Raw genomic sequence first — 13638 nt, 5'->3', positions numbered from 1 at the left:
TTCTGCCCCAAGTCAGGGTGGGTTGTCACACCCTTTGGATTTTCTACAGGCCAAGCCAGCTGCCCTCCCTCTTAGGTAACCTTCCTTCAGACCCACAGCCTCTGATCATAAGGCAACACAGTGGTGCTTAAAATAATTCCTAATAGTTCATTTTGAAGCTGTCTACAGAAGGAGAGTTAATAAAGGAAAGAGATCACAAGGTGCAATGTGTTTAAAGTTTTCATCATTTATTCACAAACAGCAAACACTGTATCAGTTTTGGGCCTTGCTTTTCTCTTCTATATACACATACACATGCAGACAAAATAATTTGCCCCAACGGAAATCAGAGAAAACATTAAAAAGATTTCTGGGGAAAAAAGTGAAAAAAGGAATATAAGTGAACTGTTGGCAAAAGTAGGCTTAAAAAACAAAACAAGTGAGAAGATGCTCAAAGATGAAAGGCCCTGGCCAGTACACAGAATTTTACTATTACATACCTTCCCATGCTGCCCAGCTCTTTCATAACAAATGACAACATCTTCCCACATTTCTAGCTTCTCAAATATCTGAAGGGCTGAACTGGTACATCCCAACTCAAAGAGTAAACTTGCAAGCTGGCGCTAGAAAATCAAGTTAAAATAATGAATAATCCTTTACACAAAGACAGATTCCTGTTCCACTTGTAGGTATATCCAATCCGCCATTTTAAGCATCTGCTTACTGTATTAAATGCCTAATTTCTATAATTCAACCTCTACTAATTAGAAATTTGCAATCATTCAGTACTTACCTTTACTTTAGCAAGCCTCTTTAGAGGGGGTAAGGAATTAAAAAACAATATAGGAACTGTTCAAAACACTCAATATATCAATTTTTTCCCAAGAATTCAGAACTTAAAAGGCAAAATCTGTATTTCTTCATTACCTAGAGATTCTATATATGACAATCTGTTGTAAAGCTGATATCTAATAAATCAATTTTTAAAACTCTAGTAAGAATGGCCATTATCAGAAAGACAAGAGATAAGTGTTGCTGAGGGCATGGAGAAAAGGGAACTCTTGTGCACTGTTGGCGGGAATGTAAACTGGTGCAGCCACTACAGAAAACTGTATGGAGGTTCCTCAGGAAACTGAAAATAGAACTACCATATGATCCAGTAATTCCACTTCTGGGCATATAGCTGAGGAAAATGAAAACACTAATTTATTTTAAGCACATCCTAAAAAACTTAGCTACTAATTTCCCAGTCCTTGGCAGATAAAAGGGTGCAAATTGTGGTAAGGTGAGTGAAGGTTAAATATATTCAAAAATAAACATACTGTATATTATAAGTGGTCCAACCTGCAGGAATAGAAAAACAATATTAAAAAGGTTTAGGGCTTCCCTGGTGGCGCAGTGGTTGGGAGTCTGCCTGCCAGTGCAGGGGACACGGGTTCGAGCCCTGGTCTGGGGGGATCCCACATGCCGCGGAGCGGCTGGGCCCGTGAGCCACAACTACTGAGCCTGCGTGTCTGGGGCCTGTGCTCCGCCACGGGAGAGGCCACGGCAGTGAGGGGCCCGCGCACCGCGATGAGGAGTGGCCCCCGCTCGCCGCAACTAGAGAAAGCCCTCGCACAGCAACGAAGACCCAACACAGCCAAAAATTAATTAATTAATTAATTAATTTTTTTAAAAAAAGATTTAAAAAGTAGGTGAGACTCTTGAATAAGGTCTGCTTTCAAAATTCAATACATATTTAAGAGTTAAGAGGCTAATGGACATGGAACATGCAGGACTAACAAACTTAGAAAGTAAAATGAAATATGCCTGAAAATTATAGCTAACATATTATCGAAATAAATAAAAGGGATGGCCCAATTCTTCTGTATCCCATGAAATACAAGAGAATTTGGCTATTTTAGAATATGTGGTTGGACATTTTCAAAACCTGAACATAGCATGTGGGAGCTGGAATAAATCTTAATGTTCATGTAGTAAGTAGTTTAATCTTTTCATTTAATAGATGAAGAAAGTTATGACATCTAAGCTGATATGATCTTTAGCTACCAGTAAAGATGAATTCTCTTTTTATAATAAACTAATGTGTTATTTCTTGATCTTTAAAAATAATACATAAAGATATGGTTACTCCCTATTATGAAAGAAAAATGATTTAATTTCTTAATGAAAGAGGATGTTTATCTAACTGCCCAAATATCCTAAAATCCACAGCTTCCTAAGCAGATAAAATAAACACTTAGCCTACATTCTGAATTTATTTGAACAGTATTTAATTTTCCTAATGCTTCTGTTCAGAAACAGAGTAACAGCTACACCCTCAAAAGACATGTTTCGTCATAATAACATTCTGAGATGTTTATACACCACAAATCACACAGTACAATGCACTTAAATTTCACAGATCAGGGTCAAAAACATGCCAAAAAGTTCCAGTTTTTAACACCTTCCTGATGAAGAAGCTACTCCTTTTGAGATGATATAACAAAGCTTTTTTTGTGCCCATGTTTTATTGAGGTGCCTTCAATAGACAAAATGAATCCCAATGTGTAGTAAACCCCCTCATTTACACTGTGCTTAAGAATATAACCTACTCTCTAAGAAATCTTATGATGGAGATTCTGAGTCATTGAATTGTGGGCTGGCATTTATAATTCTAAATCACTACCTATGTGCATAATCCACAAGAGAGGACAGGAAGCTGGTTAAAATGACAATAGTTACTAAATCATCTAGAAATTTCTGGCTAGCATCATTTAACTCCACTTAGCCTCTCTACACCATAGCTTTCACATCTGTAAAATGGGGCTATTTCACAAAATTGTTGCAATAAAATAAGATAATGTGTGTGAAAGGCAGAACAAAATGTGTACCTCATAATAAATGTGCAGTAAAAGCTGGCTGTTATTATTTGGTATAATTACAACCCAATGGAGATAGAGGAAAGGAGGTAAACTAGACTAAAAGTTGGGAAACTAGAAATGTAGTCCATGAACAGCTATATGATCAACATTGGAAAAGTGTAGTTAATTGCACTGGGCCTCAATTTTCTTTTCTGTAGAATTAAGAAACTGGACCACATACCTTAAGTGGCCTTCAGTGCTTAAAATTTTACAAAATAGAGAACCGACGCCTCTTACACAGGAGAACCATGGCGTGGGAGCTAAACTAGGTATTCTCATATCATTAGAAAGAGGAGAGTAGTTAAGGGTATCTCACAATATCAAGTACCAAATAAATGCTTTCCTTTACCTTTTGTACGCAACTTGCTTAAAAGGTTCATTCTTTAGCAGAAGGTCCTTAAAGGGCTTTTAAACATTGAAAATGAAGACTTCTGTGGCTCTAGTTAATCTAGTTAAAATTTTTTTTTTAATGTTATAAAAGTCTAATATCACTTTACTCAAATAGCAGTTTGAAGTAACTGGCAATCCTCAGCTAGATACCTTTATTCTTTTCACTGAAATATTTGAAAACTCAAACATAAACATCTAATGCGTTTATCTTTCAAATGCGAAGTATTTTCCATACCCAATGACAACAACAACAAAAATACCTGAATGGCCCAATGAGGTGGCACTTGACAGCAATAGAAAATCTTCAGACGTTCCAATACAGACGTAGTCTTATCTTCAAATTGGTCTGCAAGAGCCTTAAGAGCACGTATCATAATCAGAATCTATATGTGCAATAACTTTTTAATATAAACAAGATTCTTATTGCAAAAGTTATACAGACAGACATATAAACAATAAAGAACACAAGTTACTTTGATAAGGTAATGGGATGTGTGAATTTTTTCTTGAATTTCATTTTTTTTTTTAATTAAAAAAATTTTTTTTTATTTTTGGCTGCACTGGGTCTTCATTGCGCACGGGCTTTTCTCTAGTGGCGGTGAGCAGGGGCTACTCTTTGTTGCAGTGCACGGGCTTCTCATTGCGGTGGCTTCTCTAGTTGCAGAGCATGGGCTCTAGGAGTGCAGGCTTCAGTAGTTGCAGCATGCGAGCTCAGTAGTTGTGGCACTCGTGCCCTAGAGCACGTGGGCTTCAGTAGCTGCGGCACGTGGACTCAGTAGTTGTGGCACGCGGGTGCTAGGGCGCGCAGACTCAGTAGTTGTGGCGCACGGGCTTAGTTGCTCCGCGGCATGTGGGATCTTCCCAAACCAGGGATCGAACCCTTGTCCTCTGCATTGGCAGGTAGATTCTTAACCACGGCGCCACCAGGGAAGTCCTTGAATTTCTTTAAATGTTTAAAAAAAACTTTAAATTAATCAACATTTATGTAAATTTGTACATTTAAAACTTACCAGGAAAATAGTTTTTTAAATTGAGGTTTCCTATCATAGTTCTTTCAAAGAACTAGCTTTTTTTTTTTTTTTTTTTAATTTATTTATTTATTTTTGGCTGTGTTGGGTCTTCGTTTCTGTGCGAGGACTTTCTCTAGTTGCGGCAAGCGGGGGCCATTCTTCATTGAGGTGCACGGGCCTCTCACTGTCGTGGCCTCTCTTGTTGTGGAGCACAGGCTCCAGACGCGCAGGCTCAGTAGTAGTGACTCACGGGCCCAGTTGCTCCGTGGCATGTGGGATCTTCCTAGACCAGGGCTCGAACCCGTGTCCCCTGCATTGGCAGGCAGATTCTCAACCACTGCGCCACCAGGGAAGCCCCAAAGAACTAGCTTTATTAATCAGCCTTTTTACTTTTTCTAAGAAAAACTGTTCTTCAGCGTATCTATTTCACAGCCATACTGTCACTGTGACAACGGCACTTTCTAACATAAATCAGAGAAAAATTACATGAAGAACTTCATTTAGGAATTTTCTAACAAATAAAGTGAAATCAAAGCGTGTGTCTATTTGATCACAGAGGGTGAGTTCTCTTACTCTTCAGCAAGAGAGACATAGGGCAGGACATTCATTCATGTGAGACCACCCTTAAGGTGCAGTGGACAGCTTCAACCTGCATGCACTGAGGAATCCCTCTGCTGGTCTGAAATACCTGCACTTTGTACTAAGTAGCTGAACTCGAAGAGGCTATGTCAAGAAGCAGACCAACAAGACCAAGATGGCTGACTCTGAGAAAAGGTACCAGGGCCAAATGCAAAGCCAAAGGCTGGCACTAACTGGTCGTCACATGATGAGTCATCACAAGACCTCACATATTCAGCATCAAAGTGAATGCAGACGCTCTGGAGTCCTAGGCAAACACACAGACAGCAGTCCCATTACCGTGATCATCTTCACCTGCCTCCTCATTTGCCATACAGTACGCATATATGTTTTGTCTGTTTTATACGGAGACCTCTCAACTGTGAATTATCATGACCTTTTTTGCATAATGCAGCGCTCAAATTTTCTTTTTTTGGCAATTGACTAGTTTTCACAGGCCTGTCTTATAAGGATTAGATGGCAGCAATACGTCAATGTTAATTTTCTGATGTTAATGCACATATTGTACTTATGTAGGAGAGCGTCCATGTATTTGAGGACGATGAAGCACTATGTTTACAACTTACTTTCCAAAACTTCAGGATACAAAAGACAGTTGGTCCTGTACATAAAACTTTTCTGTAAGTTTGAAATTTTTTTCAAGTTTTTATGAAATTAAAATTGAAAATTTCAACAACAATAAAAAAGGTAAGAGGTAGCAAGTTCAAACTTCCTCAGGAGAAAGAAAAGGACAAGAATCTAACAAATCCCACTATAAGTAAGAGGAGACCAGTTTCTGAGCAGGGGAACTGCTCCTCAACTGGGGGAGAAGGGAAGTTCTCTATATTATAGTAGGTGGGAAATATATTTTTTAGTCTAAGAATATCCTGCAGAATGAGAAAACACTCATTACATCACTTCTTTGACAATCCAAGATGTTATTCAATCAAATCAGTCAGAACAAATTGAGTCATAACCAGACTCCTAAACCATCTTGATCAAAATATTTTTAAAGCTTTCTGGCCTTACTTCAGAGAAACTTAATAGCAAAAAGGTTGCATGCTTCTGCCCAAAGCTATTTAGTTGTAGGAGACAGAGAAGAGAAGAAAAACTTCTGGCTGAATACATATGGTTACAATACATAAATAGAAGGTTCACTGAATTACTTCATTAAGGGGGGCAACTTTTCCCTTTTATCAAATTCTTTTTCTTCCTTTGGAAAGAAAAAATAAATAATGCTTATTTAATAATTAAAAGCCAAAAGCAACATCCCAACATTTACTTTCATGAAGTCTTAATTACATGCAAGACATTTGATTTTCAAACAAAACTCATGCTGTTTGCTGTACTTACTGCATCTAGCTAAAACGTATTAATCAGTGCTCGGTAAATACTACCTGATTTATTAATAAACAGATTTATTATGTATTTCAGATACTTTTAGATGATCTCAGAGTGTCTCTGGTACTCAGATACTCTCCAAAATGGCAGAGACCACCGGAGAGAGCAGAGAATGAACATTTATTTGAATCTGATACCATAAATAAGCCCCTGTACAAGTACAGCTAGGCTTTATAAGAACTCGAATAGGCCATGTGTATGATAAAGATTAAAAACAGAATACTAACCTATTTTCACTCCTGCACAGAATATACTTGTTCCTACCTTAAATATGACAACCACCTAAAGATTCACCTACCAATAAGACCAAGAACATCAAATTAATTTGTCTATTTCCTCTACTGAATTCAAAGTACTCTCTTATTTGCTAACTCACTCCAAATACAGGGACTTATTTACAATTCATCTCTAGGTTTCTCAGAGCAGGATTATTTCTAGTGACTCATTCTGGAATAATCCCATTATAGTCAAATGAACTGGAGTCCTTTACAAGAAAAAGAGTGCTGATAGGTGAAGTGGCCTGCATGCTGTTCTAGGTCAACCTCCAACAAACAAGTCATTTAAACACAAAGGCACTCATCTACGAAATGGTTTTCTAAATGATCTTTTGCACTCCAAACACTCTGAGTATATGGCTTTATCAAAAGAGTATTTTGTTTAATTTCAAGCATTTGAGGAGGCTGCTAGTTTCAGGTACCATTAGCCGAACACAAGTATCAGGTTCATTCCTCAGGGGCAAACTGTACCAAAGCAGTCTGGAAGACAAGGGCAGGACACTGAGTGCTGGGAGAATGGGACTGAATGAAAGCAAGCCCGAGCTTCTACCGTGTATGTGTGTGTGTGTGAACGTGCACAGAAACAATGAGCTCGGAGACAAACTGGCACTTTGTAAGCTTTCACACTCCCCCAGAAATTGAGGTGAATGACCTCTAAAGCAGTGTCCTACCCTTTCACTTGCCATTTTCTCTCTCCACTTTCTAAATTTCATGTATTTCACACCTGAAAGTCATGGGTACTTGGTCATAAGTTAAACTGGTATGAGAAGTTGTCTTTAAGGGAAAATGGTAACATCAAAAATGGAGAGAAAGAGAGAGAGAGGGAGAAGTGAATATACCCTAGACCAATCATTAGGAGTTGAAAGCAAGCAGAGTGTACTATAGGAGGGTGACAGAAGAAATGTGGATAAACGGGAAAGACGATGAGTAAAGAGTAAGGAAGAGTCTAGGTCTCAGTCAGGAGTGGTGGGGGGAAAGCCAAGTCACAGAAAATCCAGGTATGATAACTGCTGGGAGACACCAGATGACTTCATGATGTATAAACTACCGTGATATGAAACTGTTTTCAAGTTTTAAGACTCCCTTTTAATGTCTTTTTCTCCCCAAACTCCAACACAAAGCATTTATACTTTGAGTGTCCTTTGAGACAACGTGCTTGTGCATATGGATTCTCTAACCCCAGACAATAACGACTCTCAGCCTTCCAGGAGCCACAGTACCAGAGGTCAGGAGATACCGCTAAGGAATGGGGAATAAAAGAATAAAACCCTGGAAAACAATAATGGGCCCTCTCTTTTCAATGCTCTGTTTTCAGTAGAGAAAGAACTTCCCCTCCAAAAAACTAGAGAAGATCAAGACTACATTTTAAAATTAGCACATGGAGAATGATTTAGTATAGAAGGACAATTCTGAACAAGGTCTGGTATGATTTAGACTTTATTTATGTGCTCGTATCTAAAAGCATGGCACACATATCTTCAAAAGAACAGAGCTAGTCCCTAAGGACCTACACTTTCACTGAAGGCTATTCTTTCTTGCTTGCGTGATATCAAAGTGTTTATCCGCTTTCTGAAGAGCCAAGTAGAAATTAGCTGATAATCTAAAAGGTATGATTGATCATATGCCAAATCACCTTGCTTTTTTGTGCAATGTGTGTGTGTGTGTGTGTGTGTGTAGGAGGGTGGGATTTATTATAAAAATATGCACTTAATCAAATATATCCAACAGTTGGGCTGAACTGCTCTCTCTGACAGGAGTCTGCAGTCATTCAGCCGTGATTCACAGAGTGGTGAAGCTAACTGCCACCTCAAACTCCCAAGCCCAAGAAAATTTCTAATAGGAACAAGGGGAATGAGAATCAAAACCTATTAACACACCTACTAAGTATCAACAACACCATTAAACCTATTGTTAATCCAGTTTTACCTTGTGTATAGGGAATTGCAGGGAATCAGAGAGATTTAAAAAAATGGCTTGCCCAGGCTTCCCTGGTGGTGCAGTGGTTAAGAATCCGCCTACCAATGCAGGGGACACGGGTTCGAGCCCTTGTCCAGGAAGATCCCACATGCCGCGGAGCAACAAAGCCCATGGGCCACAACTACTGAGCCTGCGCTCTAGAGCCCGTGAGCCACAACTACTGAAGCCTGCGCACCTAGAGCCCATGCTCCGCATCAAGAGAAGCCACCGCAATGAGAAGCCCATGCACTGCAACGAAGAGTAGCCCCTGCTCGCCGCAACTAGAAAAAGCCAGCGCACAGCAACAAAGACCCAACTCAGCCATAAATTTATTTACTTACTTACTTCATTTATTAAAAAAAAATGGCTTGCCCAAAGATTAAAGCTATGAAATAGGTGAGCCTGTCTGATTCCAAACACTAAGTTGACAGCTTCATTAAAACCTTACCTCCTAAGTGGAAATTATCAGAGCTGTGAAAATAAAAAGCAGCTTCTCCCTGGAAAAACACTGAGAACTCTAATTAACTGGGTTTTTCCCCACCTAATTCCATAATATGGGAGTCAGGGTGTGGCCTGGCGAAGAAGATCTTTGATCACTACTTCCTGTTCCAAAGACTTTCATGTGTTGGAACTGGGTATATTAATGGGGGCTGGGAGAGCCTAGATGTCTTTTTTATGATTCCAGACAGAAGAGATGAACATAAAGAGGGGGGCTTCAAGGAAGCCCAGACAAGGATCTTGGAACATTCCCCTTAGTCACACCTTAGCAGTTCTTAAACCATTTCGTTTCAGGACCTCTTTATATTTATTTTTTTAATTAATTTTTATTGGAGTATAGCTGCTTTACAATGTTGTAGGACCTCTTTAAACTCTTATAAATTATTGAGGGACTCCAAAAGCTTTTGTTTGTGTGGGCTATCATCTATTAATATTTATCATATTAGAAATTAAAACTGAATAAAATTTAAATATTTATTAATCCATTCTAAAAGAAAATAATGAATCTATTACATTAACATACATAATATGTTTTATGAAAAATAACTATATTTTCCCAAAAAAAAAAAAAGTCTTGAAAAGATTGGCAATGTCTTGGGAATTCCCTGGCAGTCCAGTGGTTAGGACTCTGAGCTTCCACTGCTGGGGGCCCGAGTTCAATTCCTGGTCAGGGAACTAAGATCCTGCAAGCTGAGTGGCACAAAGAAAAAAGTAAAAAAAAAAAAAAAAATTGTCAATGTGTTACATTTTTGCAACTCTCTTTAATGTCTGGCTTAATAGATGACAGCTGGATTCTCATAGCAGCTTCTGTAGTCAATCTGTTGCAATATGATGTTTTGGTTGAAATTTATGAAGAAAGTTTGGCCTCATACAGATAGGTAGTTGGAAAAGGGAGAAGTATGTTAATAGCTTTTTCAGTTAATTGTGCATATTATTGCTTGCTACTACATCAAAATTCAAAATGTGGTAGCTTCTTAGAGTTACCTGCAATGTGGAATTTGAAATCCTATCAATGAATGTTTCCCTTTGACATTAAATACTCTGTTACAGTAAAATCCACTGGTCTAAAAAAACCAAAAAAGAAAACACCACTCACTGATGTATCTTGAACTTTGAATGGATCTTTTACCCATGCTTGATTTTTCACATCATGCATTAGTCATTTGGAAAATGTGCAGATTTACATATGTTGACATATTTCATATAATATTAAAAATTATATGCATTAATATCACCAATAATCTCACAAGAAAACTCTCAGCCCCATACTTGAAGTATTGGAAAGCTGTCAAATTCATAACTGCATATAAAAGATTTCCAAAAGTCTCATTATTTTTTCTTAAAAGCCCAAAATTTTATCACTGGTAAGAAATACTGTCAATTATTTTCCTAGAAATGATGAGCTCACTTCATTCATTTCTGAGAAAATTTCTGCCAAATACCCAAGTATGAATACCCATAGTCTGTCAGTAGTTCTTCTTAGTAAAAACAGTGTTTCCTGGGAAAAGCAGCTCGCTTAGCTTTCCTTGAGACAACCACTGTACTTCAGCATGCAGCACAAGTGTTTCGCAAGTACTTCCCAGTTCATCACGTAGAATATTAAAAAGTGCGCTGTCAAGGGTGAAGACTTAATAATAGCAATAATACTGCTTTATCAAAGACATTCATAAACAAAACTGTCTTGGGACTTCCCTGGTGGTCCAGTGGTTAAGAATCCGCCTTCCAATGTAGGGAAACATGGGTTCAATCCCTGGTTGGGGAACTGAGATCCCACATGCCACGGGGCAACTAAGCCCGCGTGGTGCAACTACTGAACACACGCACTCTAGAGCCCGCGTGCCGCAACTACTGAACCCACGCACTCTGGAGCCCGTGCGCCACAGCTAGAGAGAAGCCCGTGTGCTGCAACGAAAGATCCTGCGTGCCACAACGAAGATCCCACGTGTTGCAACTAACAGACCCAACACAACCAAAAAATAAATAAATAAATTTAAAAAAACAAAAAACAAAACTGTCTTTTCTTTTTTTTTAAGCTACAAACTCGTGGTGGTGAAGCACAGGATGACTACCAGCACAGCACAGTGTCCTGACCTTGATTCCGGTCAAGGGGTCAACAGTTTGACCCCCCATTGCTTCTGCTGATTCAGTATCAACACAGTGACAAGATAAATAGTATCTCAATATTGTTGTGAAAACAGTTGTGACCTTGGACACTCTGAAAGGTCTGAGGAGCCTCGGGGCTCCACAATCACCCCCTGAGAACTGCTGCCTGAGAACTGGGAGATGCACAATCTCTCGTGCCTTCCCCTGATGCCGCCCACCTCCAACCTTCTCCCACAACTTCTCCAGGGGATCCTGCTTAGTATTCAAGGCAATACTTAGAAGTTCTCCTTTATTATCTTGTCTTTAAAAGTTTAGGAAATGAGAAAAGTCAGTCTGTTTACAGTCTGCAAGTATTATAAGAGTGCAAAGAATATTTATTAAAACTTAAGTGAATGCTTTAAATTCCTAGTATTATCCTTTCTAAAAAAGTTAAAGTAGTTAAGTCTAATAATAATTACACCTACTTTCCTGAGCAGTCTCAGTCAGATGCAAAGCATCTGTTCCTCAGCGAGCTCAATTCCACCTGGCCCTCGTCTGCAACCCTCAGTAACACTCACCTCTAAGGTTCCTTCTGGCACCCAGTCCCCTGTTAAATCACAACACTGGCCTCTAGGCCTTGGTAAATGCCCTTTTAGTCTCTGTTCTGTTGTATTTGGATGTAAGACAGGAAAATATCTGGAGCTACTAAAGATTAACAACCTGCCTCTGTCAGGGGCAGTCTCTTCCGAAAGTACCCATAATCACCACCCTCACCAGACGCTGAATTTCTGCAGGCTGGGCTAAAGAGCTATATATATATATTTTTAAAATTTATTTATTTTACTTTTGTCTGCGTTGGGTCTTTATTGCTGTGTGCGGGCTTCCTCTAGTTGCGGCAAGTAGGGGCTACTCTTGGCTGCGGTGCGCGGGCTTCTCGTTGCAGTGGCTTCTCTTGTTGTGGAGCATGGGCTCTAAGCATGCAGGCTTCAGTAGTTGTGGCTCGTGGGCTCTAGAGTGCAGGCTCAGTAGTTGTGATGCACGGGCTTACTTGCTCCACGGCATGTGGGATCTTCCCGGACCATGGCTCGAACCTGTGTCCCCTGCATTGCCAGGTGCATTCTTAACCACTGCGCCACCAGGGAAGTCCCATGAAGAGCTATATTTTAACAAGCACGTTGGAAGTGGTTCATATGTTCAGGCAAGTTTGAGAAATGTTGTATAAGGCTCTTAAGATGTACACAGGGTACGGTCCCAGGAAAAACCAATGTGTCAGTTCAATCAACACAATCTGACTCTGTCAAAGACCTTCAGTGTGCCCCAACTGGAATCTGACTGAAGTTAGCATTTAGTGCCTTTAGAAGTGTGCTTTAAGTGGGTGTACTTTATTCCATCCCACTAGTAAGTTTCTCTGCTGTTACTGAGTTTTCACTGTTCTGTAACTTTCTAGGTTTTCAAAATATTTTTTTAACTATTAACAATATTTTATATTGTTTATTGCTTCTCCCTTCTTTTACCTCACTTATTTATGAACTAATTGTTGCCTATTTTTTTACTAATCTATTACCATGAAACTCACATCCTGGTTCAGCCCATCAGCCTCCATCCAGGCAGCCCCCTTTCTTGGCCTTAGCAGAAGCCAATTTCACTCACCCAGGTGCACGTTCTTTTCCCACACGGGACTACATCCTGATATTGTGTACACTCCATTTCCTCCTCCTTTCACCTAAATTGTAGGCCTTCAGACGCTGAGTTCTGCAACCAAACCTCCCTCACAAAAGCCTCTGTTCACTTCTTCCTGCCTATGCTGGTTCAACCCCTTTCCCCCAGATGATGCCAAGTCTTCCTCTGATATCTTCTTTCTCAGAGCTTCCTGAGAAGAATACAGCATGGTGAATCAAAGCATGGACTTCAGGGGCTTCCCTGGTGGCTCGGTGGTTAAGAATCCGCCTGCCAATGCAGGGGACACGGGTTCAAGCCCTGGTCCGGGAAGATTCCACATGCCGCGGAACAACTAAGCCCGTGCGCCACAACTACTGAGCCTGCGCTCTAGAGCCTGTGAGCCACAACTACTACTGAGCCCAGGCACCACAACTACTGAAGACTGTGTGCCTAGAGCTCGTGCTCTGCAATAAGAGAGGCCACCGCAATGAGAACCCCGCGCACTGCAACAAAAAGTAGTCCCCGCTCACCACAACTAGAGAAAGCCCACACACAGCAACAAAGACCCAACTCAGTCAAAAATAAATAAAATAAATTAATTAAAAAAACAAAAAAAGCATGGACTTCGAAATCCAAGACAAATCTGGTTTGAATTCAATTAGACCTTGAGAAAGTCACTTATATTTTCTGTGCTTCAGTTTCTTCATCAGTAAAAATATAAATAGTGCCTACTTCCTAGGATTATTTAGCACCTGGCATATGAGTATCCAGTAAATGGTAGTAACTGTACACAGTTCTGAATAAATAGTAGTAATTATAATGACTCCAAAAAAAAAAAAAGCATAGCTACAGTCACAGGAGCAAGTT

The 13638-nt window shown here is 39.7% G+C and overlaps 1 protein-coding gene across 2 annotated transcripts in view; it reads right to left on the bottom strand.

Annotated features, from left to right (window-relative positions):
- Positions 1-13638, bottom strand: part of TTC27 (tetratricopeptide repeat domain 27) — a 182905-nt gene that overhangs the window by 74101 nt on the left and 95166 nt on the right. For both annotated transcript variants that reach the window (XM_068564218.1, XM_068564219.1), the window contains 2 exons: positions 3533-3628; positions 480-602 (listed from right to left, as the gene is read on the bottom strand). In XM_068564218.1, the coding sequence (XP_068420319.1) occupies positions 480-602; positions 3533-3628 (219 nt within the window). The remainder of the gene's footprint in view (positions 1-479; positions 603-3532; positions 3629-13638) is intronic.

Source organism: Eschrichtius robustus, chromosome 15, assembly GCF_028021215.1.
Source record: "Eschrichtius robustus isolate mEscRob2 chromosome 15, mEscRob2.pri, whole genome shotgun sequence".
NCBI classification, from domain to species: Eukaryota; Metazoa; Chordata; class Mammalia; order Artiodactyla; family Eschrichtiidae; genus Eschrichtius; species Eschrichtius robustus.
The sequence above is the reverse complement of the archived record's forward strand: the minus strand, read 5'-3'. Positions and strand labels throughout refer to the sequence as shown.